This window comes from Peromyscus californicus, unplaced genomic scaffold (assembly GCF_007827085.1).
Source record: "Peromyscus californicus insignis strain IS unplaced genomic scaffold, ASM782708v3 Scaffold_6__1_contigs__length_162567912, whole genome shotgun sequence".
In the NCBI taxonomy this organism is placed as follows: Eukaryota; Metazoa; Chordata; class Mammalia; order Rodentia; family Cricetidae; genus Peromyscus; species Peromyscus californicus.
The window spans coordinates 54,478,308-54,502,328 of record NW_026294584.1 but is presented as its reverse complement, the minus strand read 5'-3'; the positions used below and the strand labels follow the sequence as shown (position 1 = coordinate 54,502,328).

Here is a 24,021-nt window from a genome sequence, read left to right as displayed (position 1 = left end):
CCGTGCACCCCCCACCCCAAAGACTGACTGTCAGAATCTTCTAACTCCTAAAGAAGTTCGGTTCCTGGGTTTAGAAACTTCATTTAGCTAAAGCTAGCTGGAACTATTTCTGACACCGCATTTGAGCCTCAACACTGAGTTGCCTCAACCCTGAACCCTAAGGCACATACAGTTACCCTATAATTTGATCAGTTAGGGTAACAGGAAACAGAGATCCAAATACCTACTCAACAAAATGGATACAAGTTCTCCATAGCAGGAAACATGGTTATATTCTGACTCTGGATGCATAGGTCCCATCACAAAAACACAAGCATGAATAAACAAGACAGTACACTCAGCCAAAAGTTAATACTATCATTGTGATGTTTCTCCAGAAAATTGACTTAGCTAATGCACAAGACAAAGGGTCCTCTCTCAGCCCCGCCTTGTAGGCATGACAGTTACCAAAGCCTCAATGGAGGTTGGAACTTCCAGATCAAAGCTGGAATGGCTACCCACTTCAGTATGTGTGTGTTTCCCTTCTTTGGTATTTTCTGGTGTGAGATTATCTATTGCCCGTGTTTTCACGGCTACATCTAACTTCCTTAGGTTGGATTTTTTTTCTAGTGTTTTCTGTAGGGCTGGATTTCTGGATACATATTGTTTAAATCTGGTTTTTTCATGGAATACCTTGTTTACTCTGTCTATGTTGATTGAAGGCTTTGCTGGGTATAGTAGTCTAGGCTGGCATTCATGGTTTCTTAGTGTCTGCAAAACATCTGTCCTGGACCTTCTGGGTTGTACAGTTTCTATTGAGAAGTTGAGTGTAATTTTGATAAGTCTGCCTTTATATGTTCCTTGGCCTTTTTCCTTTGGAGCTCTTAATACTCTTTCTTTACTCTGTAGGTATAGTGTTTTGATAATTACATGTTGAGGGGACTTTTTTTCTTTTGGTTCAGTCTATTTGGTGTTATGTAAGCTTCTTGTACCTTCATAGGCATATCCTTCTTTAGGTTGGAAAAAATTTCTTTTATGATTTTGTTGAATATATTTTCTGTGCTTTGAGCTGTAATTCTTCTCCTTCTTATATCCCTATTATTTTTAGGCTTGGTCTTTTCATGGTGTCCCAGATTTCCTGAATGTTTTGTGTTAAGAATTTTTTGGATTTAATAGTTTCTTTGATCAATGAATCTATTTTCTTTATCATATCTTCAATGCCTGAGCTTCTGTCTTCCATGTTTTGTATTCTTGTTGGTGATGCTTATATCTCTAGTTTCTGTTCACTTACCCAGCTTTTCCATTTCCATAATTCCTTTGGTTTACATTTTCTTTATTGTCTCTATTTCAATTTTCAAGTCTCAACTGCTTCCTTCACCTATTTGATTGTTTTTTTCTTGGCTTTCTTTAAGGGGTTTATTAATCTCTTCCATTTTTTTTATTGTCTTTTCCTTGATTTTTTTAAGGGAATTTTACATTTCCTCTTTAAGTGCCTCTATCATCTCATAAATTATTTTTAAGGTCATTTTCTTCTGCTTCATCTGCATTGAGATATTCAGGTCTTGCTGTTGTAGAACCTCTGGATTCTGGTGGTGCTATATTGCCCTATATGTTGTTGCATGTATTCTTACACTGCTGTTTATCCATCTAGGTTTGGGATAGTTATAGGTAACAATGTTGCTTCTTGTGATGTATATGTTGAATATGTCTTTTGTTCCTTTATTACCTGTTTTCTTTACTGTCTTTTGGCCTGAATGGCCAAGCATTCTGATGGTTGGCTGGTTCTCAGGTCCAGTAAGGTTGTCTCAGGTGAAGTTTGTGGGGATTGGGTGCCTAAATTCAGTATATTCTCCAGTTCTTTCGCCTGGGTGGGCTTTATTTGTACCTATGGAGACTGTTCTTCCTACTGGTGTGAGTGATACTTGTGCTTATATGGTCTGCTTTCCTTCCTACTGATTTAGCTAGTACTTGTATAGAAGCTTCTGTTCTTCCAGTTGGAGTATGTGGTGCTTGTATAGGTGCTATTGATTTTTCAGTGGATGGTTGGCCAAGGGAAGGATGATGGGGTTGATGGTTTGGTTGACCAGAGTGGGTCATGGAAGTTACAGAGAGCAGTGGGTATGAGGGCTATTGGTGCAAACTTCCTGCAGGTCTCTCACCTGTTGGCCAGCTGATGGGGACTGCATTTCTAATTTTTCTATACTCTAATTATTTATTTATTTCAAAATTTTTATTTATTATTTTCTCTTCTTTTGTCATTGGTGGTATGGCAGTTGACTTTGAGACATTTAAATGTATTTCTATTTTCTTTTATTGCATATGGAATTTTTTACACAATAAATTTACATTATGGTTTCCTTTTCCCAACTCCTCAGAGATCCTCTTATCTCCCTCCAATTGAATACTTTCTTTTTGTCTCTTGTTACAAAATATACAGGCATCTGAAGAATCATAATAAAATGAATTTAAAAAACAGAATAAGAAAAATTAAACAAACTGACAGAAGAAAAGGAGCCAAAAAGTGTAAGAAACACATAAAGAAGCAGAGAAATATATGTTCATGCACACAGGAATCCCATAAAAATACAAAACTGTGAGCCATAATACATATGCAAAGGACCTATAGATTACAAAAAAAGCCATGACTAAACATTATGAATCAAAGAATTTCTAAAACCTTTAAAGATGAGATTGCTTTTATTTTGTGTTGGTCAACCATTGCTGGGCAGGAAGCCTGTTTGCAAGAGTGGTTTGTATACCCAATAGGACTTAACTGGTGAGAACTAATTTTTCATTTACAAGTGTTCATCAATAGGAGATGCTTCAGGGTTAGGAATGTGGCCTGTGTCCACTTCTCTCAGCACTGGAGTCACATCTAGCACAGGCTATTACAAGCCTTGTGCATACTCCAGCAGGCTCTGTGTGTTTTTATGTGTGATGGCCCTGCTGTGTTTATAAGGCTCTGTTTCCCTCTGCCCTCCATTCACTCTGACTCTTACAATCTTTCCACCTTCTCTTCCACAGGGTTCCCTGAGCACTGGAGGGGAGGGATTTGAGTAGATATCACATATGGGACTGATAGTCCCATGGTCTCTCACTCTATGTACATTGTCCAGGTGTGGTTCTCTGTTTTTCTTCTTTCTACTGCGGGAGAAAACGTCTCTGATTCTAGCTGAATGAGGCACTGATCTATGAGTATAGCTGACTGTTCTTACCAGTTCTTGCTGCTTTAGTCTCTGAATTCATATGAGCTTTCCTCAGCTGATTTAGAGGGCCTTGTTCTCCTTTTGTCTTTCATCAACTCTGGTTCTTATACCTTTTCCATCTCCTCTTCTGTGTGTTTCCCTGAGCACTGAGGGGATGGATTTGCTGGAGATATCCCATTTAGAGCTGTGTGTTCAAAGGTCTCTCTCTCTGTCTCTCTGTCTCTGTCTCTGTCTCTCTTCTCTCTCTCTCTCTCTCTCTCTCTCTCTCTCTCTCTCTTTCTCTCGTGTGTGTGTGTGTGTGTGTGTGTGTGTGTGTGTGTGTGTGTGTGTGTGGACTATCTAGCTGCGGGTCTTTGTATTTGTTTCCATGTGCTGCAGAAGAAAGCTTTTCTGATAATAACTAAATAAGGCACTGATCTGTGGATCTATGAGTATAGCAGAATATCATTTGGAGTCATTTTATTGTTACTAAAAAAACAGTAATTGGTTTTACCCTGGGTCTCTAGGCTCTCTAGTCTCTGGTTCTTATCCACCCCAGCAATGTTGGGTATGGGTTCAATCTAGAGGAATGTATAAAAAAAATCAAATCAGACATTGTTTGGTTACTAAAGCAAGTTTTGTGAAACCATTGCCCTAGCATATTTTGCATGCAGAACAGTATTGTAGATCAAAGGTTTTGTGGCTGGGTTGGTGTCTGCGTTTTTCTTTTGGTAGCCGGTAGAGTACCCTCCATACCAAGACACTAGAGGATGGGGTGAATGCTCAATATAGACATCATGTTCAATGAGTTGTGTGGATGTTGTTTTCAGCAATGGGATTTTGCTGTCCATTTGTAGAGAAAACCTAAACACCTGGGTTGTTTGGAGATTTATAAGGATCCCTTTGGCCAACAACTCCATTGAATGTAACGAGTCCTAGTACTGGAAGCTTCCTTTGGTGACAGTAGATGGCCAGTTGGTATTCTGTCTCCCTCAATATTTGGTGACTTCATTAGGATCACATATATATTAATTAGGAAATTCCCACTTCACTAGTTTCCATACCACCCCTAAACTGTCCCTTAGTTCTAGCTGTCTCACTCTATATTCACTCCCTCCACCCTATCTCCCTTGCCTGTCCCCTCTTGATACTTGCATTACCATTCCCCCATCCCAATCTAATCTATTTTCCTTTCCCAGGGAGTTCCATATGCCCCCTACTCCCTTCTTCTATACCAGACCTCTATCCCTTTCTTCTAATGTATCTTCAACAACTGAAGTTTTCTCTTCCATTTTTATGTTCTATTAGCATAGCTTGTATCTGTTTCTGTTTGCAATCTTAAAGTTTTCATTTGCAGAATTCCCTCAGTTTGAGCTTTCTTGATTGCTTCTGTTTTCATTTTCTGATTTTGAAAAGTTTCATTCATTTCTTCCCACTGTTTGTGTTTTCCTGGATTGCCTTGAGGAATTTATTAATTTCTTATGTAAGCACCTCTATCATCTTCATACAGACTGTTTTAAGGTCTAGTTCTTCAGCTATGTTGGAATATTTAGGGCTTGCTGTGGTCAGGTCAATGGACTTTAGTGAAGACATTGCTCTGGCTGTATTGACTGTGTTTTCATAATGGTACACGGGCATTTGGAATAGAGATGATCATAAGTATAGGTGCTGATATCTGCTTTTGTTTTTGGTGGGAGGTGTTTTGTTCTTCAGTTTCGGTTTTCTCTCTGGATTTTAGGAGCGTGTGATGGCTATGTGTTGTGTGGTAGGAAATATTTTGTTAACCTGGTAGGTTTGTCCACTGAGAGTTCTAGGTAGAATGTGTTTTTGAGTATTGGGAGGTGACACTGAGGAATGAGGATAGGCTAGGTGTCTGAAGAGTTTCACAAGAAAGAGGAGAACAGAGTCCAACCAGGATTGGCTTCTTTAGTCCCCTTGGAAAGGGAGTAGACAGTGAAGAGAGATCACTCCAGGAGGTCAGCTACAGTGCTGGGAATGAGACTGGGATGCTATGGGATGTCTTTCTGTATGCCGTGAACATGTGTTGCTTCCATTGGGTAATAAATAAGTTGCTTTTGCCTATGGCAAGGCAGCTTAGAGGCAGGTGGGAAATCCAAGCAGAGATACAAGGAGAGAAAGGTGGATTCAGGGGGATACCAGCCCACCACTGAAGGAGCAACAAGATGCCAGCAGACTGGTAATGCCATGGCCATGTGACATCTAGATTAATAGGAATGGCTTGAATTAAGTTGAAAAAGCTAGCTTATATAAGCTGAAGCTATAGGCCACAGGCCATACAGTGTGTATTTAATATAAGCCTCTGAGTGATTATTTTATAAGCAGCTGTGGGACAGCAGGGCTAGGCTGAACTGAGAAACTTCCAGCTACACTGGAAGGTTGGATCTGCGTCCCTGGCCTGCTCAGCTTTTGCCTTTGCAGGGAATGCCTGCTGGTGTTGGAGGCTGTGATGATGGGATGAGTTGAAAGTAGGAAGTTTGGAGGAGAAGATCTTCCTGATCCCTTGGGGTTAGGGTCAGAGGGGAAATGGAGATCTTTCCATATTTTGATATGGATAGTCTTATACTTGCATGGTTAGAGTTACCCAAATACATATAATTTGAGGCTAGTGTGAAAGGTACTGTTTCCCCGATTCTTTCTCAGTCTGTTTGTCATATATATATATATATATATATATATATATATATATATATATATATATATGAAGGCCACTGATTTCTATTTATTAATTTTATATCCTGCTTCCTTGCTCTAACTGTTCATTAGCTGTAGTAGCCTTTAGTGGAGTTTTTAGGGTCATTTATGAACACAATCATATAATCTACAAATAAATAGTCTTCTTCCCTTCCTATTTGTATCTCCTTGATCTCCTTCAGTTGTCTTACTGTTCTAGTAAAGACTCTGAGTACTATATTGACTAGGTATAGAGTGAATAACCATGTCTTGTTCCTGATTTTATTAGAAATACTTGGAGATTCTTTCCATTTAGGTTGATTTTGGCTCTGGGGCTTGCTGCATAAATCACCTCTATTATTTCTGGAGATGTCTGTTGTATCCCTAGTCTTTCCAGGACTTTTATCATGAAGGGATGCTGGGGTTTGGCAAAGGCCATTTCTTCATCTAGTGAGATGATCATGTGGGTTTCATCCTTCAGTCTATGTACGTGTTTGATTATATTTATTATATTTAATGTTAAATCATCCCTGCATCCCTAGGTTGAAGCATGGAAGCATACTTAATCATGGTGGATGAGTTTTTCAATGTGTTTTTAGATTTGGTTTGCAAGGGTTTTATTGAGAAGTTTTGTATCGATGTTGATAGAGGTAATTGGACTTCAATTCTCTTTCTTTGTTGGGTCTTTATGTGGTTTAGGTATCAGTGTAAGAGTTGCCTCATAAAATGAATTGGGCAATGTTCCTTCTGTTTCTATTATGTAGAATAATTTGAGGACTATTGGCATTAACTCTTCTTTGAAAGTTTCCCTCTTCTTGACATTCTTTCTTCTATTGAGGCTTATCTTTTGGAGAATGTTTCAATTGTAATTTCTATTTCATTTGGTGAGCTTTTTTCCTTGCTAACATTTATGTGTGGTATTTTTGCTTTGTTTCAAAATCTCAATATCATAGCTAAATTTCCCCTTCATCTTGCTGAATTTCTCACCCAGACCCAGTTCATTTTCTCATGTTATTCATATGTTTGTTTGTAACCTCTTTGAAGTCATTCATCATTTTTACAAGTAAACTTCCATTTTCTTGACACTTTAACTAATTGAATGTCTTTGAATTCAGTACTTATGGAGCTATTGTCTTTTGTAAAAGATTCGTTGTCCTGTATCTCTTTTTGTGTCACAATTTGCACAATTATGGGTTGGGGATTTCAGTTTGGGGAGGGGGGAGATTTTCTTAAGGAGTAGCCTTCTTTTGAAGTATAAATGCCTATTATCTTTCTGACAAAGAAAAAATATCACCAGCAACAAAAACAAAGAAAACCTCTGTCACAGCAGCCACACTTAGCTAGTCACTCCTTCTGTTGCTTCTTTTAAAATACAGAGACAAAGCAACTTAAGAGGGAAGGGATTTACTTGTGTTCACAGTTTTAGGGCAACCCATCATGGAATGCAAGATATAGATATGGCAACAGGAATTTGGAGTGGCTGGTCACATTATGTGCACATTCTGGTGGCAGAGGATGATGAATGTTAGTACTCAAATTGCTGTTTACTTTTTAATACAGTATGTACCACAGCACATTGAATGATGCCACCCATGTTCAGGGTGACCAATTCCATATCAATTAACTTCCTACAGACAGTCCTTCACAGTAGCTTTCAGTGGTTAGTGTTTAATATAGTGTATGTAATTTCTCATGAGGATAGAAAGAGGCTTGTCTCCAATGTGATTCTGTAACAAGCCCAACTGGCAATAAATATTAAACAGCATACCTACCAAATAGCAGAGCATATAGAAACACTTAAATTGCTTAAAGTTTCCTTTTGTACCACCAATGACCATAGAACATAAAATGCTAAAAATATAGACTACATTTTAAAGTCAATAATTATTTTAGATTAATTAATTAGAGTAAGTATGGCAAAAATTGTAAATGAATACCCAATAATATGGCACACCATAACTGACAAAGGAAAAGCAAGATTTAAGTTAGGTATGACTAAAGAAAAAGGAAGGAACAAAAATGAATAACAAAGAAAACAGTGGAAGATTCCCCTCCATAAAAAAAACAAATCTGCTTGACCAATAAAGAAAAATAAGAAATGTATACAGAGGGAAATTTTTTAAAAGGTGGATTTTTAAAAAAAATAATTAAATGGGATACTAAGTTGGTAGAGTGGACAAGACAATAAAAAGTAAAAGAAATAAAACATAAAAAGCAGCCTTTACAAAAAAGACAAGTTATTGGATCAGCTCCTTCAGGTCCCATAGTAATGATGCTTACTAAGTGAAGGTTCATCAAAAGATATTGGAATCTTCTGTAATTATTTCCATTTCAGTAGGTGCTGAATCAAGACTAATCAAGAGCCGGTTACCTTTCAAAATTGCAGTCATTTTAGGCATTTCCTTTTTTGTAACCAGGAACCCCTGATGGCCTTTCCAAGCTTTGCATTCTATTTTCAGGGGAAGCTCTCACTCACTCTGTGTACTTCCTAGTTTCTGTAACTTGTGTGACTTACATCAAAGCAGCGAGATGTCCTGAAAATGAGTCTAATATGGGAGGCAGCAACAGAATACTGAACACAGTAGTAGAGGGTCAGCCTCAGTGCTTTCAACCATGTCAAGCACTCTATACGTACTCTATACGAAAGAGGGAGTTGCGGAAATTGAGTGCTGTGTTGGTTAGTTTTAACTGTCAACTTGACAGTTAAAAATCACCTGAGAAGAGAGGCACAAAGCAGTGGTTTTGATCCATTATCCCACTGACACTTCTACACTTTCATTATCCTATAGCTGATACAAGACGCCCCATCTTGTCCTAGAATATGGGACACCATCCCACCCCCACTTTTCCCCAGAGTACTCTTGAGTACGAGCAGCAGGAAATATTAGATAGAAATGAGGAGGGGAGAGAAGCAGATAGAAAATACAGAACAGCCTCGGGAGGGCCTGGATCCTAATCCATCAGGCCCTGATGTCTCTGCCAAAGAGTTTTTAAAGGAATGCAAAGGGGTAGAGCAAAAGGCCTCCCCACAGTACAGCCAAGTGCAGATCATCTCAGATATCTGGTATTAGGCCCGTGGTTCAATTATCCTCTTTATGCAGACCTGCTGGGTAAAGCCACCAGGAAACCTAAATGGGCTTCAACACTAGAAGTGCATTTTTTTTCCCCTCAAGGTGTGTTTGCTTACTCAAGAAATATTTAGTAAATTCTGTGACATATTCCAAGTGTTCTAGACTCTAATCAAAGAGTAATATAGTTGTTTTAACTGTATACACACACACACACACACACACACACACACACACACACACACACAGTTTCTTATCTGGCCTAAAAATACTCCTTTCTTTTTTATGTCAAAGCAAATTTTTTCTTCTTCTTCTTCTTCTTCTTCTTCTTATTATTATTATTATTATTATTATTATTATTATTATTATTATTATTATTATTATTTTTATTTATTTTACATACCAACCACAGTTTCCCCTTCTTCCTTTCCTCCTGTTCCCTCCCCTACCTCCTTCCTACTCCTTCCCCCCATCCACTCCTCAGAACGGGTAAGGCCTCCCATGGAAGTCAACAAAGCATGACATATCAAGTTGAGTCTGGTTCAAGGCCTCTGGCCTGTGGTACATCATCACCACTGTACCTTTACCAAACTACTCTAGGATATCCTGCTGTTGCCCTGAGTCATGGAGATCCTTTGGCTATCATTTTACAGGAATAGTTCCTTCACACAATCCAGAAGGGCATAGATGGGGTAGATGTTAGGGTGTACTGACACAAGGTCCAGGATGTGGGTCTGGATGGTAGCTGAGCTGGTCGGTCTGGGCCAGTGCAGCCATCTCTCCCTAGTGTGGGGGACAGCTCTCCTGCTGCAGTTTCCAGTGAGTGGTAGGGCCAGCCATCCCAGGGATAAAGACCATCTAACAAAAATCCAATACCCTACATTTGAAAAGCTGCCATTTGAGTTGTTCATCAGGAGACTCCTGAAGTATTAGTTTATTGCTTATTGCCCACGGTTGCCCCAAAAGGTAGAATGTCTCTTTTGTGAAATACACTGTGCATTTCAGACGCAGGGCCCAGAGGCTTCTGAGCTGAACTGATCTGAGTGACTTCTGTCTGAGGACTAGCTTTAATGATACCAGAAGTTGCTAGCAAGTCTCCAGAGGAAGGACGCACCACCAGCAGTCCTATCCAGCCATGAAGCCTATAAATCAGCTCACTTTTATAAGACACTGTCATTTAAAAATGAATTTCTGCACACACACACATACTCACTCACTCACACACACAAAGACATAACACACTTGTGATAAATATAGTCAAAGAAAAAGAGGCTGTAAATTTGAGAGTAGAGGGCCATGGGAGAGGTTTGAGGGCAGGTATCTGGGAGAGGCTGGAGGTGGAAAGGGAGAACAAAGTGATGAAAGTCTATTTAAATAAAAAGCATTTTTGAAGTGTAGCCCAGGCTAGTCTTGAATTTGTGATCCTCCTGCCTTTGCCCCCTTCAGGAAATCTAACCGGCATGCACCACAACTGGTAGGTGCATGAGCTGGCTTTCTGGAGCCCATTACCTATAGTGGGATGCCTTGCTCAGCCTTGATGCAGTGGGGGAGGGGCTTGGTCCTGCCTCAACTGAATGTACCAAGCTTTGCTGACTCCCCATTGGAGCCCCTACCATTTTGGAGGAGGGGATGGGAAATGGGTCGGGGAAGGGAAGACTGGGGGCAGTGGGAGAAAGGATGAGAGGGGAATCTGTGGTTGATATGAAAAATGAATAAAAATTTTCTTTAAAGAAAAGAATAAAAAATAAATTGAAAAAACTTTCAGAAAAAATAATTTTGAAAAAAAAATGTGGGTGTGCAAAGGAGGCTATAAGATAAAGAGAAAATGTCCATCAGTAACATATAAAAAGGTGACTCCGAGAAAATTAACCCTTCCTCCTTATGGATCTAAATTTTAATTCTTTTCTTATTTCTGTGAAAAAATAAATTTAAGTTAATAGGAATCTTTATTAGAGTTAGACATGGTGGTTCATATCTCCAGCACATGGAAAGTTGGGCAGAGGGACCACTGAAAGTTCAAGGGCAACCTGAGACACAGAGTAATACGTTGTCTCAAAAACAAAACAATTATGATTTCATAGGTTATAATGTTGCATGCAGAGAAATGATTGAGCTTGTTTAAGGTTATATCTAGCGATAAGGAAAGAGAAAAAGTTTTATGCTTGGGTGTGTATTGCCTGAGCTGATTTTCTTTGCCATACTGCTTCCCAGCATCTATGCAGACAATGTGTATGCTGCACAATTGTCCTCATATTTAGCAGAGTTGCTGCAGAAGCAAATGGAAAGCAGGATAGTGAGCACAAAGGAAATACGGAGGCACACCCCTATTTATTACCCACTTGGTAAAGGGTGCTATAAGCCAATACCCTCAGTACATATGTTTTTTAGCTTTACCACCCCCAATAATAATTACTCTATAACCTAAGTGTGAAAATGTCTATGTAATTCTCAGAATTGTGCATACATATTGTCTGATTAAGGATAAATGGAAGGAAATGTTACAGGCATATGAGGAATAGATATGGGGGAAGCTATTCCTGTGGACATATGAACATGCCCTAGGTAAGTTTTCTGAGGACAAAATGTTCCCACAATAATCATTATGGGTAAGAATCTTACCATCCATGATGGTGAATATGTTAACGCCTTCAGGATACCTTGCAATCAAATAGGAAAACTCTCATTTAAAATACATGATATTTATTGCTTAAATATGAATGTGTTCATGTATGTGTTCATTTAGAAATCACACATAAATGCAAAATAAAATTAAGGCAGATTTTTAAACATCTACATTCTGGTACCTGATTTTCTGAAAGAAAAGGAAACATGTATTTCTTCTACCATTTAACTTACGTGTTTCTTTTCCTTTACAATGCTGTTGACCTACTATTAGATGCAACATGTTCAGAGGTGTAGGATGCTCTCGACTTCTCAAGGATAGAGAAAGATGACCCCAAATGGGTATGAATTTCTCACAAGAGGATAAAGAGGTCAGACCAAGACACAGAAAGAAAGGAATTCACTTTATTGACTTAGTGACTTCAGAGGGATTAAGAATTCTTAGTTATCAGCAATGGTATTCGCAATCCAGTCCACATAGTTGCAGACCCTGGTGTACACACCAGGGTTGTCCTTCAGGGCACAGCCATAACCCCAGGAGACAATGCCCTGGAGCTCTCCATTGCAGACCACAGGGCCACCAGAGTCACCCTGGGATGGAGGAAGACAGTGATTAAGGAAGGGGCATGTATGAGAAGGACCACATTCTTCTGAGCTGAAGATGCCGTGCTAGGCTCCCTGTGTCTCCATTTGTTATCCTATCCTCTATTCTCACTAAAGTGTTGAGACGACACCCGGAACAGACCTTTTCACTTTCCCATGGAACCACTGCAGGAAACATCACGACCCATACACCTGGGCATTCCACTCCCACTCCTGGGGAAACAAGGTATTTATTTGAGAAGGGAGCCAATTATACCTGGCATGAATCTTTGCCTCCCTCAAGGAAGCCAGCACAGACCATGTTATTAGTGATCCTTCCAGGGTAGGAGGTTTCACAGTCAATCTGAGGCAGCAGTGGGGCATCCAGGCACTGGAGTAGGTCTGGGTGGTTCACTATGATGAAAAAAAAAAATGTGATTCTGACCAGGCTATTGATCAACATCCCAGTATTATCCACTAGGTGAGCCTTGGAGCATTCTTTAAGATACTAAGACCCAGTAAGTAACTTTGATTCTAGAATAGTCATTATTGATGTCCTTCCTGGAAGTAATAATAGCACATTCTGTATCTACCCTGTTTACATTCTGGGAACCATATCATTCAGTGAATAAATTTCTCTTCTACTCACCATGGAACCCTGTGTGTACTGGATTGTGGCAATGTACTTGCCGATTATAAGCCAATGTCTTAAGTTTAGAAACTAATTTAGCTCTGGAAAGCTGTAGAGAAAGTAGATGGAGTGTCTTACCGCCAAAGCTCAAGGTATCACCCCAGCCAGAGATGAGGCACTGAGTGCCAGCAGGTGCACAGTAGGTGGGCAGGGCCACAGTGGCCACTCGGGCATTGAGGGTCACAGGGGAAGAGAGCTTGATCAGCATGATGTCATTTTCCAGGGTTTTCACATCAAAGTCGGGGTGCTTGATGATCTTGGAAACAGTGACAAAGTGCTCATTGCCCTCAAGGATGTTGATGTTGTGCTCTCCCAACCTCACTTGGATGCGGCTGTTGGAAAGAGAGGCATGCTAGACACTTCCTCTCCATTACCTCAAATAGTCCAGAGTTATTAAACTCTTTTTGCTGAATAAGTTTGGAATGGGCAGGAGGCCTAGTTAAACATCACAGATGTAGCAGACATGCGGTGTGCAAGTACCACTGGGAGACCCAATTCCTTTCTGCTTCAAAGACAGGTAATATGACTGAGGTGAAGGACTGCAGCTGGAGACTACTCATCAACCTACTGCTCCCCTTTGGGTGCAAGCCAGCTCCTGTATCTTCATTCTTCCTCTGTGCCTTTGCAAAGTATAAACTACACTAAATCTTCTGCCTGGGCTACAGAGAGAGTTCTAGGACAGTCAGGGCTGCACAAAGAAAGCCTATTTCATAGAAAACAAATGAACAAACAAATGAAAATAGCTTTGTCCATTCAGCTGTGTCATCTTAAATCTTGCTGTGAATTTTAGCTTTCTGAATTAGAATCTAGATGATTCAGATGCATATTTAGGTGAGACAACCTCTCGTACAGAAACTGACACTTGGTTTTCTCAATATAGTGTAATGAATTAAAATAGGAAGTTTAAAAAAGCTTACAGATTGTCCACACTCTTGAAAACTTTGTTTATCTCCCTGTTACAGGACTTAGTGTAACTATGTGAAAGTCTTTGTGTGATTCATGTTGGTTCCTTCAACCCTAAAATCAACTTTCCTTGCTTTTGTTATCCATATCCTTGATTTATTTTGGATGTTTCTGCAGTGTGAAGGCCTTCCCATTCTGTATCCTTATTCTCTCCAAACTCAGGAAAGAAGTTGCAGTCAGCAATCTCTTCTCTGACTTTTCCCATTCACCTGAAAACCCCAGCTGATGCCTGATCTAATCCTATCCCCTTGGAAACACCAAAAGTGTGTTCTGAAAAGCCAGCACCCATCACTTACTTCTTATAGCAGTGAGCTGCAGACACCACCCATTGATCATTGGTGAGGGAGCCTCCGCAGAAGTGGTAGCCAGAGTTCAGGGACACCTGGTAGGGGACAGAATCCTTCTGGCAGGTGTATCCTCCAACGATCTTATCGTCAAAAGGGAAAGCAACTTGAGTAGAGAGAAGAAGAGAGAAGACAGTTCATCAGGGTGCTGGAAACTGGAGCCCCCAGTCCTGTGCCAGCCTTAAGCTAATTAGGTATCCTTATCAAGTACAATAATCGAAGACAAAAATGTAACAGTGGGCATAAGATGGGTTGTGGTTTTCCATAATACAGAGCACTGTGGGACAGTAGAAAGATACTCTGCAGGTGACAGTATTCTGATGGGGTACAAGGGACAGGGCAATGGTGCTCTCAGCATACAGGAACAGGGAACAGGGATGGCTGTCTGATCCACTACTTGCTTTGATCTCATGTTTATCATTCATTGACACCCTGTGACTAACAGAGTTTAAGGGGATTAGCATAGTTGGAACTATCTTGGAAAATATCCTAGGTTTGTAGAGCTCAATGTACTCACATGCTTTTACAGCTCAAGTCTGTATATTAAGGTCAAAATAGAGAGCAGTCCTTATGTAGGATACAGGAGGGAATGTTATTGCCCAAGATAATTGATTTTTAACCTTGATTGCATGTTTATGTCATATATATGTATATAGGCATATATTATGTGTGTATATATATATATATATATATATATATATATATATATATATATATCTCAGAAATATCATTTCTAATACAAAGTGACTGTTCCAGACACATAGAGTTAGAATTTTAAGACATTAATTCCCAGTATAATGGAGTTTTGAACATTTCAAATTGGGAGTGTTTGTCTGTAAAAACAGCCATGGCTGAGACAGTTTCAAGCTCTTGGGCTTAAGCCGGAGGCCTTCTGGTTCATTTCATGGAACCTCCACATGCCTTCAATTTCTAGCCTCTTTGATCACATAATAAATGAGAGTAGAAGGGGTAGGAAATGTCAAGCTTACAGAGAAGCCAGAAAGTTTAGAAACAGAGCTCTGTGGGAAAATAGAGTACATAGGAGTGCAGACAGGGTAACGTAGCAGCTTTAGTGGTGGGGTTCATGGCCTCTAGGAGAAGAAGAGCAGGACCTGGGTTGAGGCATGGAACTCAGGAGCAACTCCAACAAGGGCCACAAAAAAGAGTGCACTCATGTAGCCGAAGGTAGTGAGCATTTGGGGAGAGCCTGCATTTATATCCTGCTAGAGGGAGGAGGAGGTATTGAGGGGAGGGCCCCCACTGTCCCTATACAAGCACACCTGTGAGTTCCCCTTCCCAGGTCTTACATTATCTCTGCTCTATTTGTCCACTCTGTGGGTAGGTGAGGAACATGTGATAAGGAAACTTTTCTTCTTAGTGTAGAGAAGGAGAGCAGCTGATTCTTGAAAGGAGGCTGGGTTGTAAAAACAGTAGAAATGTAGACCTTCTCTGCAGCTGGCCCTTCTTAGGATGATATAAAGAGTAGGTGGTAGAGAATGGTCATGGGCCAAGATACATTCCTGACTTCATGGAATCTTTTTTATTTATTTTAAGGAAGCCCTGGTATTGGTAGATAGGTGAATATTGAGGGACCTAGAACCCCATGAGAAGAAAAATATTGTATCTGGATTTAATAACTGTGAGCTGATGATTCTCATTTCTAGAATAATTCATCATATAGAAAGGTCATATCTAAGGGCTTTGGTAATCAGAATTAGAGTATGAAGCAACATGATGAAGGGAGAATTAGACATGCTCTGTACGTTCACTCGACTCTCCTTTCTAACAGGGCTCATACACAGCAAGTGCTTTGAAATGTGAGGGATGGAGTTTGAATAGGAACTTTCTCAGATGTGTTTCAGAGATAGATCAATACTGCATTCTCCTTTCCTCTCTGTCATAAGCCCTGACTCTCATTGTTCATGCTTTTATGGATCCAGTTTCAGCATCTTCATGGGTGTATTAGCAATCTGCATTAAAGATTAATACTTCCCTATCTTTTAGATGCAGGCAGTTTGAGATAGAAGTCCATATTTTACATCAGCTCTGTGGAAGTCCTTGAACAATGGTCAGTCTGATTTCTGTTCAGATAATTGCCTTCAGTAGAGAGATTACTACATTGACTAGGAGTCATGAACAGGAATCAATATTAAAAATATAGGAGGATTCTGATATTCTATACACTTTCTTTCAGTGACAGAATTATAATAGACATAATTCAAAGTAAACATTCCTGTAGAAGTTCCATGAATGAGTTCTAACAAAACCGCTAAGGCCCAGTCTTGAAATTTATTAATACCTAACGTACCCAGAAGAAGTGTACTGAAAAATGATATGTGAGATTATATGTAATTTTAGCATATAACTTGAGGAACTGTGTTATAGGATCTAGTTACTTTCTTATTAGTCTGATGTCAGTGTTGTTGAGGGACAAGAACAAGGAAAGTTCATGAGTGAATTTTCCAAACTGTAGAAAATAAAAGTTCTAGAGTTGCTGAGCAGAGTGGAAAAATCTGAGTTGAGAATCTTGTGATTGGTTTTTTCACGTGAACATGGAAGATGGTGAAGGAAGTGGGTACCAGAATGACCTGGGAAAACCACCATGTGAGACCTGTTAAATAGCTTTTGTGCCCATCCTTGGCATGACTGGCTCAGCTACACAACAGAGTTGGTACTCAGAGCTCTTACCTCTGAATATTATTAAATGGCTCATGGAGTCCTGATTAAGTGGAGTACTATTCTATTTCTAAAATGCCTCACAGTTCTTCAAGACGTTTCACGCAAGAGTCATGCACTACATTTCTTATGCATGGAGCCTCACTTACCTTTTAAAAACTGTTTTATGGTGAAGTATGAAGAAAGGAATTGTCTCTAATTAATAAGGAAGGTACATTGACTCACATGGATTCATGTATTTGCAAGAAACTATCTAAAATTGGCATGAGGTCTCAAGGCTCCAAGAAGATATGCATACTCTTGTGAAGTACCAAATTTGTCACAAGTGGCATGTAGAAGGCTACTGTCAAGCACACTGGAGGTCCCTAGGAGATGAATTAAACATCTGGCTCCTCCTGCCACGTTTACCCTTGGCAGAGTGTGAACACAAAATTTATATTTACATATCACTGTGTCTCAGAGCCTTACTTTACCATAACCCCTCACCCCACCTGTGCCATGTCTAACACAGAGACACATGTACCATAATGCTCAGAGCCATCTGACAGAGTATTATGATATTATGGTTAGCTTGGATAGTAAGAAATTTCTCCGTATTGTAATTAATATGTTGCTGTTGTACTTTCTTGCTTGAAGTATTTATAAGACTAGTGCATTGAAAGAAAAAGTTGGATATTTGTTACAATATTTTCACATTCCAGTATTTACTAGCTAGGTGGCCCATAAGGGGATTATCCCTAATGCATATGGAAAATCATTTTAGCCACAGGGATGTTAACATTGATTGTTTTCACTATAACCCTATCTATAAATATTGAAGAGCATGGCACAGCAGTGTTCTGTAGCTAAAGCTTGAAGTTAACCATTTAATATTTTGCGCTAATATTTATCACCTGAAATCAATTTTCTCCATGCTATCAGGAATCATAGGTTAAGAAGAATACTGTCGATCATGACTATTACCTGACTATTACCTCATACTCTGGACTGAGGTGAGTAGGGTAGATTTGCCAAACCAGCTGTTTATACTCCATTTGAAAGTCTGTGCTATTCCTGATACTATTCATCCTACCATCCAAATTGCTTTGTGTCTTTCTCTAAAACAACCTTCTAGTCCCACAGTGCTCGGCCTGTCAAATGACTGCATTTCAATTTGGAAAATAGTGGTTCATTTCTCTGTTGTGTATTTCACACTCCAGGTTATAGTTTTTATGAACACCTCATATTTATTCTATCATTCTACATTTCTAGATGATCAAGTGGGCTTTACAGAGTGGAAATGAGGTTTTTAAGTTTATGCAACATCTAGTGTAAAATCGAGCACGGTAGTCAGACTCTAGACTGGTACACTCTGACAGGAGCATTCTGGTTGCCTTGCTCTTGAACCATACTTGCGCCCGACTCAGGAAAGAGGCATGTAACAGATTCTATTAGCACATTTTCAGATATGAAGAATCTGCATCTCTGAAGAGAACTGACTTCTTCATAGCTGCTTGGGAAAGAAATGTAGAGATGATACCTGAACCCCTTCCTCTGAAAACTGAGTTTGTATCCCATTAGTTGCTTCAGAACGGAGTGTTTCTGGTTTCCCTGTAGTTGAGTAAACAGATTAAGAATACATTTTCTCCCTATGTCCACAGATAAGTATAGTCTTCAAGAAAAATTCTCTTTGCGACAGATAATGATCACTACAGAAAACCACAAAAATCAATCAACATGCAGAACCGTGAAGCCCAGTCACAGTGGATCCACAAAACAGTGTATCTATAAAACAGTCTCACACCTAAGGCTCGGAGAGCATTGCAGAAGTGAGGAAGGAAAAATCTACAAGTCAGAAGATGAGGGAATTTTGTTGTGTACTTTTTCCCCCCAGTAATGTCAGTAGCTATGCCCATAATGTCTTACCACCATGATTGCCCAAAGGTGAGCTGAACAAGTGCTACACTAGTAGACATGCCATAGTAGATGGGAAAACAAAACAAAACAGTGAGGACTCAAACCTACACCAAGAACTATAAGCACCCGAGGAAAGCTAAAAGTGGAAGAAGTCATCTTCCCTAAGAAAGAGCACACTAATTGGTTGACCAGTGCCAAATGGCAAGCCCTGAAAACATACATACAAGTAAGATTATACAGACTGATCAGAATATACTCAGGAATATACATATGTATGTATATAGCCACATATAACGATGAAAGCAGAGACCATGAATTTTAAGAAGAAAGGGGAAGGAGAAATGTTGTAGTTATATTATAATCTCAAAAATAATTAAAAGCAAATAATCTTTTCCTTATTCTTGAGATTTCATAGATTTATTCAAAAAGAAATATGATCACATTTAACCACATTTCTCCCTTATAACACTTTATTCCCCACAGCCTGTCTCTCCCCCAACTTTATGCTTTTTCTGATAACTCACTAAGTCCAACTAGTGCTGTCCAGGATGCTCAATGGATAGAAACAACAAAGTAAAGAGTAAAATTATTGCTTTTTTGTAGGTGATATGATACAATACCTATTAAACACTGAAAGACCTCGGCAGTAATTTCATGGACATGATAAACAGCACCAAGTATCATGATAAAATCAATACGCAAATATCAGTAGCCTTTTCATAAAGCAATAAACAAACTTGATGAGAAAGAAATCAGGATAAAACACTCATATACAAAAATATCCACAAAAACTAGTGATATCTATTCATGAAGGTAAAAAAAAAATCTATAATAAAAATGATAGAACATTAAAGAAAGTAATCTTAGAAAAATTGTATTACCAAAGTTGATTGGCACAGTCAATTTAATCTCCATCACAATTCTAAGGCTATCCTTCAAAGAACTAGATGAAACAAAACTAAAATACATACCAACCTGAATGGTCAAAGTAATCCTGAGTAGAAAGAAAAAAACAGGTAGCATTACAGTACCCATCCAAGTCGTGATACACAGTCATCGTAACAAAAAACACGCTAGTACCAACAAAACCTAGATATGTAGATAAATTTAATAGACTAGAAGACTTATAAATACACCCACATAGCTACAACTACCTGATCATTACAAAAGTGCCCAAAACACACTCCTTAGAAAAGATAACTTCCTCCAGAAATAGTGCTGGGAAAAGTATACCTAAAAGGAACAGAAAAATCAGAAAATCCCAAAGCTCAGACATCTGCTGCTAGATAATGTCCTCTAGGCATGACATGGAAAATGCACCCATGTAATGTCAACCACATTGTTGCCTGAGAAAAATCAGCATTATGACAACATCAGTTGACATGCCAACATAGATTGGTGAAATTCCATGTGGTTCAATATCTGGATAAAGAACTATAAGTAGTCAAAGGCTATGGAGAGACAAATAAGCAGCTTCCTACATGGACAAGGTTCTCCCTGATTTTTCTAGTTCCAAATGGTCAACCAAGGACACATGTACATATGAATAATGCTAAATTGACTTGATAGGTTGCTTGTACATGTTTTCATATATACCAGCAAACACATATACATACATACATGTATGTGTACATATATAATTTAAAAAGAGATCATGGATTTCTAAGTTATAGTAGAGTTGAGGGGAGGAGGAGGGAGTGATGACACATGAAGTTTTCAAAAAGAAAAGGAAAAGAATATACACAAAGAAAGGAATAAATATAGATCTCCATCTCTCACCCTTGATAAAAAAATTAAAAATGGTTCAAAGACATTAACTTAAGACACTTTGAAACTTCTAGATGAAAACAGAGAAAGCATGTTGGTACATAGGCATCCACAAGGACTATCTACAGTATTTTGATATTTTGATTCCAGTGATTATCAGATTCAATAACCGAGGAATTAATAGCAAGGACAGCTAAATGGAACTGCATGAAATTAAACATTTCTGCACAACAAAGTAAACGCTTGAAAAGGACTAGCCTGTGGGATGAGAAAAAAACTACATTTCTTAGAGAAGATTAACATGTAAGATTGATTAAATAAATCTAAAAAATAATTCACTACAACCCAAATTATCAAATTAAGTATGGACACTGAAGAGAATTTCTTAAATGATGGAAGTACAAATGACCAATAAATACATGGAAAACCTCAACATCCTTAGCCAAAAATAAAAGACAAATAAAAGATTCATTAGAATTCTGTGTTACCTCAGTCAGATTGCTTGTCATCAATAAATAAAAAAATTCTAACCCTGGTAAGGATTATCGGGGCTATCATTAAGCACTGGTGCTGAGAGAGTATAAACTAGTACAGCCATTATGGAAATCAATATAGATATTTCTCAAAAAATTAAAAATAGATCTACCATATATTCCTACGATATTAATAATAGGTATATGCCTGATTAAAGCATAGTCAGCAGACATTGATGTGCTGGAATACCTACTGCTTACTATGGTAGTTTTCACAATAGCCAAGGTTACAATCAATAGATGAATAAAGGGAATGTGGTGTATATACACACCAAAGTGTTACTCAATCATAAAAGCAATGTAATTATATCATTTGCAAGAAAATTAGTCAAACTGGAAATTGTCATATTACAAAATTATGCCAGACTCACAAAAACAAATACTCCAATTTTCTATCATATACAGAGTCTAGATATTTACAAAATGACTTAAATTACAATAGGGTCTATTCTGAGTCCAGTCAAAGAGAAAAAAGAGGGATTCTATGAGCAAGTGCATCAGGATCATGATGGGGAAACACGCAGGGACGACCAAACCAAACTAGAGGGAACTCACGGGAAGTTGGATCAATGGCTGTGGAACCTACATGGGACTGGACTAGGCCCTTTGCATGGTGAGACAGTTGTGTAGCTTGATCTGCTTGGGAGGCCCCCTGGTGGTAGGATCAGAATCCATCCCTGGTGCATGAGCTGGCTTTGTGGAGCCCACTACCTATGATGGGACACCTTGTGTGCAGCCTTGTGGCAGGGGGAAGGACTGGGACTTGCCTCTACTGAATGTGCCTCCCCATGGGAGGCCTTGCCTTCTTGTGAGTGGGAGTACAGAGTGGGTTGGCAGGGGAGGCTGGGGGGACAGGAGGAGGGAATAGGGGGATCTTTGATTGGTGTGTAAAATGAATGAAAAAAAATTCTTAATAAAAAAATTTTTATATGCTAATTACTAAGAAAAATATTTTATTATTTTATGTGTATGGGTATTTTGTTTGCATGTATGCATGTACCTGTGTGTACAATGTGCTTCCCTGGTTTCAGGGAGGCCAGAAGAGAGTGCTGGAGCCCCTGGAACTGGAGTTGCAGATGGTTTTAAGCTACCATGTGAGTGCTGGGAATGGAATTTGGGTCTTCTGGAAGAACAGCCAGTGCTCTTAATTGGTGAGATATCCCTCCAGTCTCCACCCAAAATAATATAATTTATTTTGTATATATCTCAATTCTACCACAACTAGGCCACACATTAATACTGCAAACACTTCAGCTGAAAGAACATTAAATAAATAAATAAATAAGTAAATAAGTAAATAAATAAATAAATAAAAATAGATAAATAAATAAATAAATAATGCAAGCAAGCAATAAATCAAGCAATGAAATAACTCCAGATATGTACATCCCAATTATGTAATATAAGGAAAAGGAAAAACATGATTCATCAAAAATTAACCCTGCAGTAATGGCATCCAGTAAGAATTAAGTTAGATGAAATCCCAGACAGAGAACTCAGAAGAATGATTAAAATGGTTATAAGTAATTTCAAAGAAGTCCAAGAAGAAAATAAGTCTCTCAATAGGAATATGAACAGCTGAATAGAGAGAGGAAAGTGATTTAAGATAATAAAGGCAGAATTGAAAAAGAGATAGAAATATTGAAGAAAATCAAACCTGAAATTCTGGAAAGGAAAAAAAAAGCATAATCAAATACAAAGCTCCATGGAAAGTCTCATTAACAGAATCGATCAAGGAGAGAAGAGAATGGCTGGGCTTAAAAACAAAGTAGAGGAAATAGAAAAATCCAACAAGGACAAAAGTAAAAGAAGGAGAAATGTGAAATCTCCTACGATTTGCTAGGAAAGGATCAAATGTAGAGGTTATTGGTCATAGAAAAAGAATCTCTATCTAAAGGCATAGGGGGTAGATTGAGGGGGGATGCTGAAGGGGGGAGGAGGAAAGAGGGGGATCTGTGATTGGTATGTAAAATGAATAAGAAGTTTCTAATTTAAGAAAAGATAAAAAATAAAATACCTAAAAATTTTTTTCAGAAGATTCACAATATTTCTCAGAGTTAAGCAAATACAACAGATACAGGAGGCATACAGTTCATAAAACAGACAAGATGGGGAAAGAATCTTGACTCATCATATTATAACGAAACACTAGATAAATAGGAAAAGGAAAGTGTGTTAAAGGTAGCAAAACAGAAACACCAAGTCACATAGAAAGGCAGGCCCATCAGACTAGCAGTAGACTTCCCAATTAAAACTTTCAAAGAAAAGATCTATTTTAAGTCTTGAAAGGAAAATTTGGCATCCCAGACTACTACAGTCAGATGATTTATTTATTATAATTGATCCTAGGAGGCCCTAGTGGTTCTCACCTTCCTAATGCTGTGACACTTTAACACAATTTCTCATGTTGTGGTGACCCTAACCATAAAATTGTTTTCATTGCTATTTCGTAACTGTAATTTCACTTCTTTTATGAATTACAATGCAAATATCTTTGGTGATAGAGGTTTGCAAGGGGAGTTTTGACCCACAGATTGAGAACCACTGCCCTAGAAGATATAGATGTAAGGGATAGAGATATAGCTCCATGATGTAATAATCAACCGCTTGAGGAATTACCATAATTCTCTGAAACAAGCTCAGAATAAACAAATGGTTGGTCAAATCAGGGGAGAGTTAAAATCCAGAAGTAACTAAAAACACATGTCAGAGGGCAGCTGCACACCAACAGTCTGGCTAGTGCCTGCCTCTGATTTCAGCGACTCTCCTAGCAGGAAGTGATTCATTCATTCTGGGGAGTCCACATTTAGGTCCCATTGATGTTAATGCAACTAACCAAAAAAAAACAAAAACAAAAAAAACAAAAAGCAAAAAAAACAAAAAACAATCAATCAATCAAACAAACAAACAAATTAACTAACAGAATGAAAATAAGGACTTTATGTCAAAGAGATAAATGACAGTTTATAGCTTATTCTAGAGCCAGCTATGAGTGACCATGGTTCAGATCACAGATTCAGTCAG

The 24,021-nt window shown here is 38.6% G+C and overlaps 1 protein-coding gene and 1 gene segment (V, D, J or C); both read right to left on the bottom strand.

Moving 5' to 3' along the window:
* The window catches only part of LOC128098744 (T-cell receptor beta-1 chain C region-like), a 431,175-nt gene that overhangs the window by 141,744 nt on the left and 265,410 nt on the right, over window positions 1-24,021 (bottom strand).
* On the bottom strand, window positions 11,987-15,300 carry LOC128098748 (anionic trypsin-2-like). Its single transcript, XM_052720143.1, has 5 exons — window positions 15,263-15,300; window positions 14,078-14,233; window positions 12,897-13,150; window positions 12,405-12,541; window positions 11,987-12,136 (listed from the first exon to the last, which is right to left on the bottom strand). The coding sequence occupies exons 1-5, from the start codon at window positions 15,298-15,300 to the stop codon at window positions 11,987-11,989; spliced, it is 735 nt and encodes a 244-aa protein (XP_052576103.1).

Coding starts and splice junctions, on each gene's coding strand:
- LOC128098748 (XM_052720143.1), bottom strand. CDS start 15,300: ATGAGTGCACTCTTTTTTGTGGCCCTTGTTGGAGTTGC. Junction 13,151..14,077: donor GCAGCTCACTGCTATAAGAA/GTAAGTGATGGG, acceptor TCTTTCCAACAG/CCGCATCCAAGTGAGGTTGG. Junction 12,542..12,896: donor TGATACCTTGAGCTTTGGCG/GTAAGACACTCC, acceptor TTTTCATCATAG/TGAACCACCCAGACCTACTC.